A 17,905-nucleotide genomic window follows, 5' to 3' on the forward strand; every position below is an offset into this window, starting at 1 on the left:
TATTGCATTCTCACATTTTCATATTCTCACACTTTCGTATTTGAACACGTGTCTCAGATCACGCCCTTCACCTTTTGAAAACTCAAGTGATAAATAACTGGTTGAATATGAGCATTACAAAAGGGTTGTGTTCTGTTCTCTACTAACTCCTTGTATTATTTCCTCCTGGTTGTCCAAAACGGCACCATTGTATATTAACACCCGTGCATTTACATCTTCACTTCCACGTGATTGATTGGTCAATAGATTTGATTGATTCGTCTCCACTTGTTCGGATTGCCTCTCCTAGTTGACCCTGTTTGTCAGTATTAGTCGCGCTTTTTAATTTTTGTTAGGCGGCTTTTGGGGGATTACATCTACACTTCCTTTGCATAATCAGTATTCTTTTGACGTTTAGTTGCGAAAATAGAAGTCGAAGATAAACTATAAAACCACATCATATTAAATTTGGAAAAGATAAATATTATCAAAGATAGAACTATTGGATAGGATCTATCAACAAGACATTTCATTTGCTATTTCTTTCATCAACAACCCATACAAGTAGATATAGAAAAATCATACAAAACACAACACTCATAATGGATGCAAAAGGAAGATTGTACCATTGCGATGTCTGTTCATCAGATTGCACTAATAGGATACGGATCCAATGTGCTATCTGTACAGATTATGACTTATGTGTTCCTTGCTTTGCAGCTGGGCTCACCACAGGGGACCATAAGCCATGGCATGATTACCAAATTATCGAGCAGAGTACATACCCCATATTTGTGGAAGAATGGGGTGCTGACGAAGAATTGTTGTTGATTCAAGGATGCGATACGTTTGGCTTGGGTAACTGGCAAGATATTGCAGATCATATCGGCAACAGATCCAAAGAAGAAGTTGCCAAACACTACTTTGAAGTGTACTTGGACGAAAAACACTATCCTTTACCGGACATGTCCAAGGATTTCAGCTACATCACACCTTTAGAGTTTTTGGAAAAGAGAAAGGAACGTTTGGAGTACAGAAAGAATTTACCCTTGCCTCCACCAAAGTCAAAACCAGTTGCTTCAGTTCCATTATGTCACGAAATTCAAGGGTACATGCCTGGTAGATTGGAGTTTGACCATGAAGCAGAAAACGAAGCAGAGATTCCAGTCAAGGACTTGATCTTTGATCCAGACGACCTGGCTGGCGATATAGAGTTGAAGTTGACTATTTTGGACATCTACAATTCGAGATTGACTACGAGAGCTGAAAGAAAGAGAGTGATGATTCTCAATAATTTGCTTGAGTACCGTAAAAACATCAGCGCGGATAAGAGAAAGTCTAAGGAAGAGAAAGATTTACTCAAACGTATAAATGCCTACATTCGTGTTCTTACACCTGACGACTTTGAGGCTTTCACTAAGGACTTTTTGTCAGAGTTGAAGTGTCGCATCCGAATCCAACAACTTCAACAATGGCGACGTAATGGCATCACCACCATTGAAGATGGTAACAAGTTTGAAAAGGATAAGTTGATCCGAGCTGCGCACTATCAGCGTATGGGCAATGGTGCATTGAGTGCTAGACATTCACAAACACCAGGTATGATAAGTAATGGTAGCTCTAATGGCCATCGCAAGCCGTATTCTTCAGCTAGTTCACCACAGCCTGAGTTTAAGCCCAAGATTGGCAGTGCTCGTGCTCCGTTAGATATTTCGCATGCTGCGGACTTTGAGTTGTTGTCCAACGAAGAGAAGCAGTTGTGTGCGACGCTAAGGATCTTGCCCAAGCCGTACTTGGCAATCAAGAACCAGTTGATGAAAGAGGCTGTTAAGAACAACGGAGCATTGAAGAAAAAGGATGCAAGACAAGCGTTGAAGATCGACGTGAACAAGGCATCAAAGATTTACGAGTTTTTTGTCCAGATGGGATGGTGTTCACAAGGTTAGAGTGTGGCGGATGCCGGAGTCGACGTAGAGATAATAGAGTCACATTGTGTTGAATCGTAAGAGAATGCAAATCGTGGCGATCGGCAAAAGTAGACGTTATTTCCTGGGGGTGTTGATGTTAGCATAGCGTAATAACGTTATAGCCGTGGGGCTATACAATGGCAAAGTCTGAACAATATGTGGCCACCATAAATAGAGTACTAATACAATAAGCTTTTTATCGTACGTGAATTCGGATAATCTGAACAATATCAGAAAATAAATATTAGAGAACCATAATGGCACCGCACGGGAAATGTCTTGCAATGGGTGCAAATAACCGGCTTGACGTCATAGTTCACAGACATTCGTTTGACCGGGACCTGAGGGTTATGAGCATCGACGAAGCTATGGTGGAAGCCGAAACCGGTGCCAAGAGGGTTGCGAATCAAAAGTTCACAAGGCTGCTGGTATGTATATACAGCTTGGTAGAGATAAAACGGTCAGGTGATAAGTACACTATGGATATGCTATATGACGACTAAGGGAGCAATTGTGTGGGACAACAAGTGCGGAGAGCGAGTTGAACGATTATTCACATTGCAAGAGGTGGAAGAGTCCAGAAGCAAGGGAATGGGCCCATAGCACCGGAAAAATAACGGTGGTGCTAACCAGTTTTCACAGCCAAGGTGAATGTGTCATAAAACCAGAAAGTGACATAGGGTTAGAAAAATGACATAGCCGAAAATGTCAAACCACGAGACGAAGAAGCTGTGTCTTGAGACATTTGCGTATCTCGAGACATTTGTATATCAGATGGACAAGGACGGGATCTTCACAGCTAGGTATATCTAGGCATACACAGAGCTGTAGCACGATTAGTCCTCACATTCTGCCAAGTTCCTGGTCTGACGTGCAGCCACCAAATGGAGCTGATAAGTGATAGTGATTCAGATAGGACAAGGATGGCTGGAGTGGCCAAACCCCTCTTTTAGTGCCGTTGCCAGGAATCACACAATATTCGATGTGATTGGGGGCTGCAGCGAAAAACTGACGACATCCCTGTTTTGGTCACTGGCCCACAGAGCCTGTAGTGTCTGGGGGGATTCCAGGAACAGTTGAAAAAACAGCTGATTTTTGATTTTCGACATGCATGTCTGTGTGCATGCCCAGGTACCGAAGTAATGAGCTACGTCCGTTTCAGCTGGAGCAAGTGGGCAGAATAAGCAGGCGAAACTTCTCGTGGCACGCTGCGCCATACTGTGCTCAAGCTGTAGGGATTCATGGGCCGACATCCACGGAGGAAGGGCGACCGGCTAGCCAATGGCAGGGCCAGCTTCGTTGCTATCGAGATCTGGAGCATTTGAGCTGCGAAAAAATCGCTCATCAGTTGATATCTATGCACCAGATGAGCACAGCGATTTGTCGCTTTCACCCGGAATCAGGTGGGGTCCAGATGGTGTCATGTCGTGAAGGTTATCTGATCCGTTGTACAGGGAAACGGAACAATTTGGCCGGTGGTAGCAGATGCCACTAGATACAACTGGATACGACTCTAAACACCACCAGATAGAAACACTTCTCCATGCTACTGACCACTACTGGCTATCATGGAGTGCACTTAGGCTAATTAATACTATCGTAATACTAATTCTGACCGATACATACTGGCATTGTCACCTGCAATTGACAACTGACAATAACCTCATGCTTCGAGCATTGGTAAGACACTACTCTCCCCAATAAACTTTGACTCCAACTCTGCTTCCCGCTCCTGGCCTTTTCACCTCTTGGCCATTTCACCTCTTCACACGGCCCTACCCCGTACTCAATTGTACAATTAGAACTCTAGAACAATAGCTGTATGCTAGAACTCTATTTCTCTGCTTCAATAACCGTAAACATAGCTCGATATTATTGTAGTGTAGTAATTGGTCAGCTCACAGCCGGTCTCTCTCTTGCTCGAGCCCGTTCCAATCTCCACTGAGTCTCACAGTCCCAGGCTACGTCTCTGCGGCAGGGATCTCGCTGTTTTTCGCCGCCTGGCTGCCCACAGACTGCCTGCGCGACATCTGGCGACATTCAACCACAAACCGTTTACAGCTCCAGTTTTCCTCCAGCCAGAAATAGTCACTTGCAGAACATCTGGGTCAAAAATTTAAGACACCATCTTCTTTTTCCAGCCTGCCCAGTTTCAGTTTTTTCTAGCTTAGTACTGCTGTGTCCACCGTACTGCTGGCACTTTTGTATTCTACCATCTGATACACCCGCTCCCGTCGTGGTGTTCTGCTGTATTATTGTATATACTGGATAGTGTGATTCACTAACTAGTCACTCGGTTCCACAACCTACACAGACCTACAAGAGTATCACTATCTGCTATATATATAGCCAATACCGACTACTACAGACTACTATCCAGAAAATACTACGTCTTACCTTCTATACCATCTGTCCCATCTACTGGATCCGTCCCACACTATCTCCAAATGCCTGACCGTCTAATAACACGTTCTGAACCTTCGGGCAGACATGAGGGCAAGAAACACATTATCATAGTGGGAGCCGGTATCATCGGCGTGTGTACCGCCTACTACATCGTAAAACACCCCAAGTTTGATCCCAACAAGTTCCACATCTCGATCATAGAAAGCAAGAGAGTCGCTGGTGGAGCCTCTGGGAAAGCTGGAGGACTTCTTGCTCTTTGGGCTTTCCCCCAGCAGATCGTCTCCTTATCCTTTGAGTTGCATCAGAAGTTGTCCAACTTGTACAACGGTACCGAAGAATGGGGCTACAGGAGATTAACCACTGTGTCGTTAGAAGGAGATATCAGCCACTTGGACTCAGACGAAGAGGGCGAGGACTCTAAAATCACCTTCAGAAACGTCAAGCTCGGCAACAACCGAACTGACGAAACATCATACCGCAAATCCGTGGCCCACGACAGCGACTCGTCGTCGTCGTTGTCCGACAAACCACCGAAGAAATCGTCACGAGCCACCAGATCGTCGTCTGTCGTTGCGGGTTCTACCACCAAGACCAAACTTCCCCAGGACTTGAACTGGATCACATCATCCCTTATAGAAAACTGCACAACGTTGGGTGGAACAGACACAACGGCCCAAGTACATCCTTACAAGTTCACTAACTTCATTCTCAAGAAGGCTGTAGAAGACAGTCAGGGTGCTATCGAACTCATCATTGGTAAAGTGAACGAAATTACCTACTCTGTTGAAACGGGTCTGGCTACGGGAGTAACATATCAACCAACCAGCATCAAAGACGAAGATAAAAACAGACAACCCATCGACTTGCTAGGTGACCAGATCGTTTTGTCCGTGGGCCCCTGGACATCAAAGATCTTGCCTGATTGCCCTATATCAGGATTAAGAGCCCATTCCATCACCGTTGCTCCTTTCAAGGACCAACCAGTTTCTCCATATGCCATTTTCACCGAATTCAAAACAGGTGCGTACTCTTACATTTCTCCAGAAATCTATGCTAGACAAGATGAAGTGTATGTCTGCGGGGAAGGAGACTCTGCTGTAGATGTTCCAGAAACGACTGATGATGTCGAAGTAGTTAAGTCCAAGTGTGATGAGTTATTCAAACAAGTGGGAAAGATCTCTCCCAACTTGAAGAGGGGCCACATCTTGAAGAGACAGGCTTGCTACTTGCCTGTTTTGGATGTGCCTTCTTCCAGTGGTCCGTTGATAGGCGAGACCAATGTCACCAACTTATTCCTTGCATCTGGCCATTCGTGTTGGGGCATCAACAATGCTCCGGGTACCGGCAAGATATTGTCTGAACTCTTATTGGATGGCGAAGTGTCGTCAGCAGATATTTCTGCCTTGGACCCTTCGTTATATTTCGATGCCAGTGTGTTGGTGGAAGATGACGACGACGATGTAGAAGATCTTGACGATGACGATGAGTTTTACGAAGACGAAGATGATGATGACGAGGAAGACGACATTGACCCCTTGAGCAATGGGTATAGCCACAATCTGGCAGCCAGCAATGGCCGTCGAGCAGATGAAGAGAGCTCAGAAACCGGCCCCTCCGATGCAGAATGGTCCAAATAGTAAATAAAGTAAAGTAAAGTAAAGTGAGCATAAAGAGGTTCGTTCAACTTGCATATATATCCTTTCCTCGACTTTTAATTGATAATTTATGTTTTATTTAATTTGATTTAACGCTATTATACATGAGCATCAAAAGTATATGTGTAAATACAAATTTTTACTTGGAAGACGTGCATCGTCGTAGAAACAGTTCCTATTCCACCAATTTTCTACAATACTTGCACTATTTTGTACATATTCTCTAGTCCTTTTCTCCGTATATTGTGTATTAGCATTTAGTACTCGCTAATCCCGTTTTTTGGAATTCCCAATTAACCCCGGCTTTTGTTTTTTTTCTGAAATTTTGCTGATGATATTCTTGGAGAGACTGACGATTCTTACGATAAAGATACTGAGGATCATCACAGCTATGGTCAGAACCAATTTTTCATTCTTGAACCACAAGTCATAGTCAAATAGATGTATCTCGTCTTTCTTTTTGTTCTCCAAATATCTATCATTGCTGTGTCTGGGAGAATTCCATTGTGGATCTACTTTGTGGAATCGATCGTTTCTCTCAACTTCACTCTTTCTGGCTGGATCATTGACAATGTCATTGAAAATTTCGAAGTTGTTCGGATTCTCTGCTCTGATGAATCTCGCTACGGGATGCGAAAACGACTTAACGTCTGAAGTGAGAATAATGGTGAAATGTGGAGAGGGCAATATTCTCAAAATCTTTCTAAGAATCTCATCGTGTTCTCGAATAACTTGGTATCTTCCTTCATTCTTAGTAGGTAGAGGACTCAAGTTGGTACGAATGACTCGAGTTCTGGTGTCGTAGTACTGTCCGACTTCATCATCATTAACATCGACATTTATAGTTTCTGCCTGACAGTTTTTGATGATATACTTCTCGAGATAAGGAAGATCAAGTGGTTCGTTAACGTATGGTAGCCCTACCACTGTAGAGGACATGGTCAAGTACTTGCGTAGAAATCCCCAATCATCAATATGTTTCATATTCAAGTCTTCGAGAGTGAGTCCAGGTTGATTTATAATGAGATATGCGTCTGAAGAACACGAGCTTATGAGCTTTTTGATCATATTTGTTACCGAAGTCAGATTGTGAATCAGCAAGTTATCACTATTGATCTCATTTTTCAACCCAGGTACAAGCTTATGGGAGGCGACCAACACCGGCACCGTCTGCATCGACGCTACAATTTGGAAGATTGACACCAATACCAAGATAAGCTTCATTGTAATTCACGTATATAGAGCTGAAGATTCAAAAAGAAGATTAAGATTCTATGGGATGTAGATAATTCGGCTGTATCGTAGCTATATTTATAGAAATTCACGTGAGGAACCGCACGCGATAAAAACTAATGTGTCTCATAAAAAGTTCTCTTAGTTAAGCTTCTCTTAGACGCAGTTTGAACGAGCCGCATCTCACCAAGGCACAGGCATTGACAGAATCTGTGATTTTCTCCATTGTCTTTTGACATATTCAGAAACCTCTTTTCTGCTTTTGTAACATTTCTCTTCTTTATTCATAACTCATATCCTGACAATTATGTCTACCGAAAGACCATTGAAGTACGCTCAAAACTTCGTTGACTTTGTCAATGCCTCTCCCACTCCCTACCATGCTGTGAACTCAGTTAAGTCGCACTTAGTAGAAGCTGGTTTTACAGAATTGTCAGAAAGAGCCAACTGGAACTCAAAATTAGAAAAGGGTGGTAAATACTTCGTCACTAGAAATGGCTCGTCATTGGTTGGTTTCACAGTTGGGGAACAGTTCAAGAACGGAAATGGGATTGCCATTGTAGGTGCCCATACTGATTCTCCATGTTTAAGAATCAAGCCTATATCCAAGAAGACTTCTGAAGGCTTTATTCAAGTCGGTGTTGAACAGTACGGTGGTTTGATTGCCCATTCGTGGTTTGACAGAGACTTGTCGATTGCCGGTAGAGTATACGTCCAAGAAAATGACGAGTTCGTGCCAAAGTTGATCAAGATCGATAAGCCATTACTCAGAATCCCAACCTTGGCTATCCATTTGAACAGAGAAGTTAACACTAAGTTTGAGTTCAACAAAGAAACAAAATTGGTGCCTATTGCAGGTCAGGTTGCTTTAGATAAGAACGAAATTGCTAGCAAGAAAGCTGAAAAGAAAGCTCACTCTTGTGCTGATGATCCTGACTTACAATTGACTCCAGAACAATTCGAATCAGTCCAGAACGTCATTCTGAGACACAACCAATCTTTAATCGAGTTAATCGCAAAGGAAGTCAATGTACTGCCAAGCCAGATTGAAGATTTTGAATTGCTTCTTTTCGATCACCAGAAGTCAACGATCGGTGGATTGAACGACGAATTCATCTTTTCCCCACGTTTGGATAACTTGACATCATGTTTCACAGCCACGGTTGGTTTAATTGAGTCCACTGAATTTTTGGCCAATCAAAAGTCAATCTCGTTGATTTCATTATTTGACCACGAAGAAATTGGCTCTGTTTCAGCTCAAGGTGCTGATTCCACCTTCTTGCCAGATATCATTCAAAGATTGACTAAAACCGACTTTGGTGGAAGTCTGAACCGTGATTACTTCCACGAGACGATGGCCAAATCATTCTTGCTTTCGTCTGATATGGCCCACGGTGTGCATCCAAACTACGGCGAAGCCTACGAAGCCCAAAACAGGCCTCAGGTCAACTTGGGTCCAGTCATCAAGATCAATGCCAACCAAAGGTATGCCACAAACTCTCCTGGTATCGTGCTATTAAAGAAGGTTGCCGACAAAGCCAACGTGCCATTGCAATTATTTGTGGTGAGAAACGATTCTCCTTGTGGCTCTACCATTGGTCCAATTTTGTCAGCCAAGTTGGGTATCAGAACTCTTGACTTGGGTAACCCTCAATTGTCAATGCATTCCATCAGAGAAACGGGTGGTACATTTGATGTGGTTAGGTTATCTGATTTGTTCAAGTCCTTCTTTGAGCACTACTACGAATTGGACGACAAGATAAAGTGTGACCTTTAGATACCTAGATTTATATATATTAATTATTATATTGGTGGGAAAACGTTGCGGCTGGAGTAGCCAACTACATTTCCAGCAGGGTAGTACGAACATATAATATAAGTCCCCCAAACTTTATTGCAATACTTGTAAGCACATCCTAGAGAAGTTGTACTATTCCATATTAGAGCTGTGAAGTGATTGTAAGTGGACTCAGAACCGTATACATAAGTTGCACCTTCGTTGTACCAAGCATTGACTGCTCCTTCGGTTGTATAACCAATAGCAAGATTTTCTCCAAACGAACCACCAGAATGCTTTAAAACACCCGAACAATCGTACTGATCGGCATAAGCGGCAGCATATTCGAAAGCAGAATTGTTCCACGAGAGAAGTGTTGCACCATGAATTTGTCTTTTTTCGTTGTGAAGCTCGACCATCTGGCTAGCAAAATCTACGTCAACACCGGGATCATAACTTGGAGAATTATTGCTCGGAGCAGTGGAACTCTCATATTCAGTTACAACCATTGTTTTGGTGATTGGTGTGTTATCTTCAGTTGGCTTTAGTGGGCGGACGGCCACTTTCACAATCTCAACTTCAGTTATGGTGTCACACCTAACCAAATAGAAGAATAATAACCAAATCAAGTAGCGAGACATAATTGTATTCTAATTATATCCTCCTTATAAAGTTATATCAAAGACGATATATATATATAGATATGTTTTGACATTGTTACGTTAGAGAAATTGTATTTCTTTTCGCAGCAATTCGAAACAATTATCACACGAGGCAAATAATATTTTTTTCGCAGCCATTATTTAGTGCGTCTCGACCACATATTACTCTACAGATTTTTCATATGACGAAATAAATGCATTAATACATAAATATTAGAGTGAAATGGTGGAATTAAATGTAAATCATGAAGTTCATTAGGTGGTTCTTGGTAACATAACTATAAGAAGTTTTCAGCAAAACCGTATCTGAATTTTTGCCATCCTTTTAAGGTCAGTGCATATCTTTCTTCTTCCTTCTCTTCCTTGCTTTCATAGTATCTGTCGGTGTCGAAGTCCATCTCTTCGAGCTTCACGAATCTGTCCTTACCCTTTTTCACTAACCACCAGAAAATGAAAGTGACTGGGAAGACACCCAATTCGATGTAGGATTGGAAAAAGTCAGCAGCAACGAAGGGCTTGAGCGTAGACCAACCTTGAATCAAGATAATGAAACCACCAAAAATAACAACGAAGTAGGGTCCGAGAGGATAAGACCAGTTCTTGAATAAAAGTTCGTCCGTTCTACCTTGCTTGGCCAAACCTCTTCTGAAACGAATGCTGATAACACCAATAACCCACCATGAAATCAAATTGGAGAGACCAACAATACTTTGAATCCAAGACCACAAGGTACCGGCTCCAATGAAGGAAGAACCGAAACACAAACCACCTGCGAGCCAAGTGAAAATGACAGCGACGTATGGAATTTGGTATCTGTTAAGTCTGGTAAAGATCTTAGGAAAGAAACCTTGGGAACCCAAGTTGAATGCCAATCTGGAACCAGCAAACAAGGCATGGTTACCGGCAGAGACTAACGAGGTCATGATCACGGCATTCATGAAACCACCACCAGCCTTTGCACCCACCATTTGGAAAACAAGAGTGAATGGAGAAGTGGCAACACTCTTGGTAGCCAAATTTGGGTAGTCGTATGGGATGTTCATTCCAATGAAGAAGGCGGTGAACAAGTAGAAAATAATAATACGCCAGAAGGTTGCCTTAATCGTCTTTGGAATGACCTTAATAGGGTTGGCAGTTTCACCAGCAGTAAGGGAAACCGATTCCAATCCACCCATTGCGAAAGCAGCTGACACAAACAAAGAAGTGAATCCCTTGAGACCATCGACAAAAGGTGCATCACCGTGACTCCACCATTTGAAACCAATGTATTCGTGTTGGTTATTGTGACCAGCATTAACAATGATACTAACAATGAAGAAGATGATGATCGTGACAACTTTAAGCAAAGCCAACCAATATTCGGTTTCACCATAGATTCTTACATGGATAACGTTCAAGAACAAGAGAAATACCCAGAAGATAAGGGAGATGACATACCAGTGGAAGTCAGTCCAGTAAGCCATAATAAGTTGCATAGCAGTAAGGTCTCCGGCAACTGAGCAGGCATCGTTGAACCAGTAGTTGATGAGAATGGCGAAACCAAGCGAGTCACTTCCGAATCTCTTTGCGTAAGTGGTGAAGGAACCAGACACCGGGAATTGCACTGACATCTCTCCCAACGAAAGCATCATGAAGAAAACCAACAAACCCACGATGGCATAACTCAATAAAAGAGAAAGAGGACCACCGGTAGCCAAAGATCTACCAGTACCTAAGAAAAGACCACTACCAATAACACCGGCAATGGTAATCATATTAATGGTACGGGCTTTCAAGGCTCTGTTAAGATGTTCGGTCTGAACAACATCATGCAGAGAGCCGTCATCGGAGACGTCATTATCGGAGTATCTCTCCAAGTCCTGAGACAATACGGACTTTTCCTTTTTGAGAGCTATAGAATCAGCTTCGGAAGACATTGTTTGGAAGGAGAGAACGTTATTATCGAAGACTACAAAAAGCACAGAATTCTCCAGACATGACAAATGCCGTCGGTTATATACGTGAAGGATGCGAAAAGCAGAGCAAAAAATAAATCTGTAGAATATGCAAGTGTAGTCAGAAAAAGGAACACTCTTGGAAGCGCCGTGGCGTACGATTAATTTGCGAGATCCACAATTATCGAAGCTTCACCGAGATAACGAATACCTACCTCTCAAATTTGATTTGCAATGATGTGCAAAGAAATTCTGGCGGGCTTCAGCATTCCAGCCGCTACTATGCCGAGTCATTACTTGCGTATATTGTTTACTGTGGAACTAAACAAAACCTTGTTCTATTCTTTTACGTTTAGTATGGAATTGCCGCAAAATGCAGAACAAAATTTGACAGACTAACATATTCTGTGCAACTAATGAAGGCAAGCATACCAATGAAAATTTCCTCTGCTTCTACAACTTGTATTCTACAGCATCACCGCATGCAGTGGAATCCCAACAGTAAACTAGATAATGTAGATAATGTAACAGAAAAGATATCAGGTACACTGGTAGTTTAGTCTATTCACATTATTCCGACCGCCCGGAAAAATGCGTCGCAAGTTCATCATTGGACACCTGCCTGGGTTAGCCAGTAGGTTCATCTCGTGCGTAGTCGAAAACGTCACCAGTTGTATTCCGCCGCGGGCCCTTGAACCAGAATGCCTTGTATTTCGTTGAAATTCTCCAGATTGGGCATCTTGGTAGGTGATGAGCTAAATTACACCTTAGCACGTGACGGTTCTCACAGGACCGGATGATAACAGATTTGCATTCCGTTCTATTTACGCATGGAAAGGGCAGCGCGGCTAAATACAAGGTGAAATATTATAGACATAAAGTGAATTATTATTTGTATTTCTTATTTCATTGTACCGGAAATGTGCTGGCCAATCTAACTAGCAAAATAGATTCCCAATATGGGTGTGAAATTTCTATGGGGAAGTGTGAGTTTTATTAAGCCCTTAGAACTTGCATCACCGATCTTCATTGATGATAATTGTGGTGTACAGCTAATATAGTTCGTCAGCCATACCCAATTTAAACAGCATAAACTTACATTCCGCAGTGGCTCGGTGTACGTTTCCAATTCGAAATTACGGCTCTAGGATAGAGTTATTGGTGTGGGGTGCTCATCGTTTCTTGTTTCCACTTTTAATCCCATCGTAAACCATGCCCGATTTGTGGATTCGTTTCTTATCGTTGTATTTTTTCTCCATCTTCATTAACGCAGTTTGTGATTTCTTTTGTGACTCCTCTGCTTATTTTCTGATATCGAACAGTGTCAAGTCTTTCTCTGACCTTATCTTCGTTTTCGACCATCTCGAATTATGAAATTTACATTTGAAAATATGAAATCTTTCTGTCTCTAATCTCATACCAAAAACATTAAAATTGACCTAGTAGTATATTCAATGTCACTACAATTATATTACAACCTGAACTTCAAAATCCTCTTCCAATTCTGTGTCACCCACCCTACCATCCAAATCCATGGGCTCATCGTCGAAAATGAGTTTTGCTTTCTTCATATCGACTGTTTTTTCGTCAATCTTCTTCTCTTTCAAATAATGCAATAGAAGCTTGCGAAGAAGCGTATCTTGAGACACTTGCACATTAATTCTTTTATTGTCTTTTCCTTTGAGCCCTATGACAAAGAACAGGTCTTCGCCTTTTTTATATGCCTCTGTTTCGTCCTCTATTATCTGCGTAACTTCATAGTCGTCTTCATCTTCGATTGTGTCTACCCAAGGCTCCACTTCTGCAATCAGATCTTCTGGCTCTGGTACCGTTCTATTGGATTCGACCTCCTTCTCAGACTGGAACTCAGGATAAAGACTCTGAAAGAACAAAGCATTACGCTTTGGAATCAAGAGACAATTCAACTTGGTTGGTTCCATCTTCTCTACATCATTCTCTAAGATATCATACAAAGGAGGTGGTGGGATACGCAAAGTGCTTGGCTTAAAGAACGATTTCATTTCCATCCTGCCCTCTATCCACACCAATGCAGCATTGGAGGCACTGTACAAAGCGAGATCTTCGGGAGGTAAGTTAGATCTGAATTTGGTTCGAAAGTGATCAAGCACCGAAGCTAGTATTTTATCGAATCCCTTAGTACCTTTGGTGCCGAAATCGGCCCAGCAATCAGTTTCTCCATCTGGTAGAGTTAGCCTGCTATACACCCGAATGATGTATTTTCTTTTTTTCTCATTTCCATCACCAAAGCTATATTTTCCATCAGGTTTACTGATAGTGTGCGTTGGTTTACTACCAAAGAAATGTAGCTCATCATCTTCCTCATCTTCTTCATCCTCTTCTTCAAGTGCTACCTCGTTTTCATTAGCAATTGAACTTCTAGTTCTACTGGCCGGCGAATTCCATACGTTTCTTGTTCCTGTTGTCGTACGTTTAGGCGACAAAGACGTAGTTGATTTAGCTGATTTGTTTGTGTTTGGAGCGGCAACACTTAGTTTTTCAATGGAAACAATCGCAATATCTTCATCACCAACTAACGAATTGTAACTGGATTGTATTGGAACGTTTACATCTACATCTGGTTCTGTGCTTACCGAAGTAAGTGCTGAAGCTGGGGTTAGTTCATTAAAGCTATTATCATTAATTTCCGGAGAATGGTCCAATGCTTGTGATATTGCCGTATCTGGTGCCGTTGAGTCTACACTTGGCAGCTTATGTTTCTTGTGCCGATGCTTTTTGCCCTTTTTCTTATCTATGGTGCTGCTTAGAGAAAAGAAATCATCTTCTAATAGTGATCTCTTTTTCTTTGTTTTGGGGGATTTGACAGATTTACCTATATCTGGAGCGATACTGGACTCGGGACCTGGAAAACTGACATCGGTGCCTTTGTATTCTGTATCTTCCATCGACTGGTGGATATAAACAAAGATTTAGATAAATACAAAAGAAGATGAACTCTATTTTCCATTAGGTTTGAGTAGATTGCCTAACCTGTGTATTTTGGTTCCAGATTGCTCTGGAGTAAATGCAGGTAGATTTATTTGTTTGAATGTGCATAAACACAAGCCAAAATATACATCTCAGAATCTTTTCAGCGCAATTAGATATACGAACAGCAATTGCATCTCACATAGCTGTGTTGGTGGGAGTTGCTCATATTGTGATTGATAAAAATGTCGAAAGTAACGACGAGGAAGATCAGCGCAGTTCCTGTGTCATCTAGCAAGACTCTGAGAGACCTCTCATACAAGCCTAGATTCCGGCACAACTATGGTTCTGACGAAACCTTCTACCAGTTCATAAGTAACTATAAAGACAAATGGGAGAAGAGCCTCTACTACGTGGACGAGGCGTTGGTGAGGTCAGAATTGGAAAAGGACAACCTTACTCCTCCACAATTTGATACTATAGAGGCTGATTCTTTGCATATCAATAGTATTGAATATAGTGAACTAACCAAGAAAGAAGTGGAAAACTTATTTAGACCTCAGTTGAGCTTGAATGTAAAACAGGGATCAAAGTCATTTGCAAAAAAGTTGCAATTCGGTCAGTCAGCACTGCTTGATGACGTATCAAGACGTGGATTGCTACTCAATACCGGAGGTCATGTTACTTCTGTTAAATGGTTGCATACTCCCTTGGACAATACTAGTGCCGATATTCACTATTTGGCAGTTTCTATAATTAATCATCCTGATGGAATGGAAGCTGCCATAAATAGTCCAGAATTAAGCATATTTCATAAGAAGACTGGCGAAAACACCATACATTCTGCTATCCAAATTTGGAAGTACACCCTAAGCACAAACAATCTTTCGTTGGAAAAGGTGTATGTAACAACACAACTAGGAGCTACTCAGAATTTGAGCTGGCTTCCTATTTATGTAGCTGGAGACGATTCAGTTTTAGGAGTCTTAGCTGGCAGTTTCACAGACGGAAATTTGCACCTTTTCAAGATTCTGACAAAAGGTGCCAAATATGTTAATGTAGACAAACCATCGCGTACTTATACTGCTAAAAAGTTCGCCTCTGATCTGGCCAAGAACAGCCCCAACGTCACAACCTTTGGATTCATCGGTTCGTATAAGGTTTTAGTAGGGCTTACAGATGGATGTATAGCCGAATTCATTTTTCCGTTTCATCCCCATGACCTGTTGGCTGATGATGGCGATGATGATGATACTATCCCGTCGTATATCGAGAGAGTAGCGGATAGCTCTATCAGTACCATAATGATTGGTGAGCCGGCTCCAGAAGAATATGTTGTGCTAGTCACTTCAACTGGAGTACAATCGTGCGCATACGAATACAAGAACTTCCTCAGAGGAAGATTGTCAACATTGGCCGCTAAGCCATTGATCAGATCTACTTATAACCATACCCTTAAAGTGTACGTCGCAACATGGGCATTTGACTCAACTTCCTTCAACTTCATCAGAAATCCACACGAGGCTTCAAACACTTTACTAAAAGTAGACGCCTTTGTAACAGCTTTGCTGCTGTCTGAAATAATTGGACACCCTTTGAACTTAACAGCCACTTCTGACGGTGATGTCATAGTTGTTAATTACTCTAGAAAGTTCCTTAATGGGGCAAAGATTACTAACAAGAGCTTGAAACCATTGAAGTTGTGGAAGTTGACATTGAATGAGAGTCAATTAGAGTTGTCAGCCGACTTTGAAGTTATACCTGCCGAGGCTGCCTCCCAACTTCCAGTGAGTCCTCCAGAAGTTGTCGTAACGTCTTTGGCTTGGAACGAGAACGTCGCTGGAAGTTCAATCTACACTGCAGGTACAATTTCTGGTCTACTCATCCTAGAAAGATTGGATTCTGCCGCATAAATAATGTATTATTATGTATTCCTATAGTAAATGTGTCATGATTAGTCTATTAGTATTTTGGAAATTTGGGATTTACAATATCACTCCACTTGTTTAGCCCACCAATAATGTCCTTTGCGTTCTTGAAGTCGAGCTCCTGCTTCATCTTCCGAGTGGCAAGCTGAGAGTCGTTCCCATAGCGGCATACGACAAAGACTGGATCTGTATCTTTGTCAAAATCCTCGGGCAAATATTTGTCTAAGGACTCCAATTTCTTGAAAGTAGGATCCCATTCTATGTTGATAGAGTTTGGAAGTTTAGCTATTTGAAACTGTTCTTTAGTACGTACATCTAGTAAAACTGGTGCCTTACTTTGCCGAGTTACTATATCACTGAACTGTTGTACGGTTATTCTATCCTCTGGCGTCAAGACATTTGAATCTACCTTACCACAAAATGCGACGTAGTCGATCTCATTATTAAGGATAGCCTCTTTCGATACAGTTGGAAAAGATCCACATACAGAGCACTTGTCCAGTCTTCCTCTCATTTTAAAAACTCGGAACAGTTGTTGGGGATATCCAGTATACATAGAAAGGAAAGGTTTGAAGTTGTCCTTAGTGTAGAAACCAGTCAACACCTTAATTGTTTCTACTGCCATAGAGACACCCAACAATCCTATACAAGGTCCTATCACACCTCCATCAGAACATGTGGTGATGGATTCTGCTGAAGGAGGCTTCGGATAGAAACATCTATAGCAAGGACCTTCATTGTTGAAGTTCAATATGCTCAATTGTCCGTCTGATTTAAGTCCAGATCCACTTACTATGGTTTTTCTACAAAGTACAGATACATCATTGATCAAGTATCTGATGGCTGGAGTGTCTGTACAATCAAGAACGATATCGTAATCGTTGACTATGTCAAACGCATTATCATTATGAAGTCTCACAGGGTATGTCTTGACAATGACGTGTGGATTCAATTTGCAAATGTATTTCTTCGCCGAATCACATTTAAACATACCTATGGAGTCAGTAGTATGTAAAACTTGTCTGTGGAGGTTACTAATATCGACTATATCGTCGTCGACTATACCTATCTTACCTATACCAGCTGCTGATAAATAGAGAAGAGCAGGACACCCCAAGCCTCCGGCTCCAACCACCAAGATGCTGGAGTTCTTTAATTTGATCTGGGACTTCAACGAGCCAAATTCGGGAACTATCATCTGCCTGCCATACCGTTTGTACTCATCCAAGCAGAAATTCTCATCTATTTTAGGGTATTTTGCATCATATTCTTCCACTTGAGATTGATTGATATTGGTTACACCGACTTCTGCGACTTTTTTCTTGAGCACTTCGTTTTCGAGTTCAAGCTCCTGAATTCGCCGAAGAAGCTCTTCTTCGCGAGAGTTGGTCTCGGCCATTTGTCAAGATTGTTGTAGG

The 17,905-nt window shown here is 41.9% G+C and overlaps 8 protein-coding genes across 8 annotated transcripts; 4 read left to right on the forward strand and 4 right to left on the reverse strand. All coding sequences in view use genetic code 12, as the record gives it.

The window, feature by feature from the left end:
- Positions 1 to 581: 581 nt before the first annotated feature.
- ADA2 (transcription factor, member of ADA and SAGA, two transcriptional adaptor/HAT (histone acetyltransferase) complexes) lies at positions 582 to 1,925 on the forward strand (the record flags this gene model as incomplete). The annotated part of the gene is made up of 2 exons (XM_001382662.1): positions 582 to 1,554; positions 1,579 to 1,925. 2 exons carry the CDS (start codon positions 582 to 584, stop codon positions 1,923 to 1,925), a joined length of 1,320 nt encoding a protein of 439 aa, XP_001382699.2.
- Positions 1,926 to 4,141: 2,216 nt separating this feature from the next.
- On the forward strand, positions 4,142 to 6,117 carry DAD1 (highly conserved oxidoreductase). Its single transcript, XM_001382663.1, has 2 exons — positions 4,142 to 4,789; positions 4,889 to 6,117. The coding sequence occupies exons 1-2, from the start codon at positions 4,394 to 4,396 to the stop codon at positions 5,987 to 5,989; spliced, it is 1,497 nt and encodes a 498-aa protein (XP_001382700.2). The 5' UTR covers positions 4,142 to 4,393; the 3' UTR covers positions 5,990 to 6,117.
- A 157-nt stretch (positions 6,118 to 6,274) lies between these two features.
- BIG1 (membrane protein) lies at positions 6,275 to 7,183 on the reverse strand (the record flags this gene model as incomplete). The annotated part of the gene is made up of 1 exon (XM_001383190.1): positions 6,275 to 7,183. The coding sequence occupies one exon, from the start codon at positions 7,181 to 7,183 to the stop codon at positions 6,275 to 6,277; it is 909 nt and encodes a 302-aa protein (XP_001383227.2).
- A 359-nt stretch (positions 7,184 to 7,542) lies between these two features.
- DNP1 (aspartyl aminopeptidase) lies at positions 7,543 to 9,132 on the forward strand. The gene has a single exon (XM_001382664.1). The coding sequence runs from the start codon at positions 7,548 to 7,550 to the stop codon at positions 9,015 to 9,017; it is 1,470 nt and encodes a 489-aa protein (XP_001382701.2). The 5' UTR covers positions 7,543 to 7,547; the 3' UTR covers positions 9,018 to 9,132.
- A 730-nt stretch (positions 9,133 to 9,862) lies between these two features.
- On the reverse strand, positions 9,863 to 11,582 carry ALP1 (high-affinity permease for basic amino acids). Its single transcript, XM_001383191.1, has one exon. It carries the CDS (start codon positions 11,431 to 11,433, stop codon positions 9,958 to 9,960), a length of 1,476 nt encoding a protein of 491 aa, XP_001383228.2. The 5' UTR covers positions 11,434 to 11,582; the 3' UTR covers positions 9,863 to 9,957.
- A 1,497-nt stretch (positions 11,583 to 13,079) lies between these two features.
- ESC2 (protein involved in silencing Suppressor of Exocyst Mutations) lies at positions 13,080 to 14,537 on the reverse strand (the record flags this gene model as incomplete). The annotated part of the gene is made up of 1 exon (XM_001383192.1): positions 13,080 to 14,537. One exon carries the CDS (start codon positions 14,535 to 14,537, stop codon positions 13,080 to 13,082), a length of 1,458 nt encoding a protein of 485 aa, XP_001383229.2.
- A 267-nt stretch (positions 14,538 to 14,804) lies between these two features.
- PICST_42499 (predicted protein) lies at positions 14,805 to 16,472 on the forward strand (the record flags this gene model as incomplete). Its single annotated transcript, XM_001382665.1, has 1 exon — positions 14,805 to 16,472. One exon carries the CDS (start codon positions 14,805 to 14,807, stop codon positions 16,470 to 16,472), a length of 1,668 nt encoding a protein of 555 aa, XP_001382702.2.
- On the reverse strand, positions 16,464 to 17,886 carry PICST_81395 (predicted protein; the record flags this gene model as incomplete). Its single annotated transcript, XM_001383193.1, has 2 exons — positions 16,464 to 17,756; positions 17,790 to 17,886. The coding sequence occupies 2 exons, from the start codon at positions 17,884 to 17,886 to the stop codon at positions 16,522 to 16,524; spliced, it is 1,332 nt and encodes a 443-aa protein (XP_001383230.2).
- Positions 17,887 to 17,905: the final 19 nt, after the last annotated feature.

The sequence above is a fragment of the Scheffersomyces stipitis genome, chromosome 2 (genome assembly GCF_000209165.1).
Source record: "Scheffersomyces stipitis CBS 6054 chromosome 2, complete sequence".
In the NCBI taxonomy this organism is placed as follows: domain Eukaryota; kingdom Fungi; phylum Ascomycota; class Pichiomycetes; order Serinales; family Debaryomycetaceae; genus Scheffersomyces; species Scheffersomyces stipitis.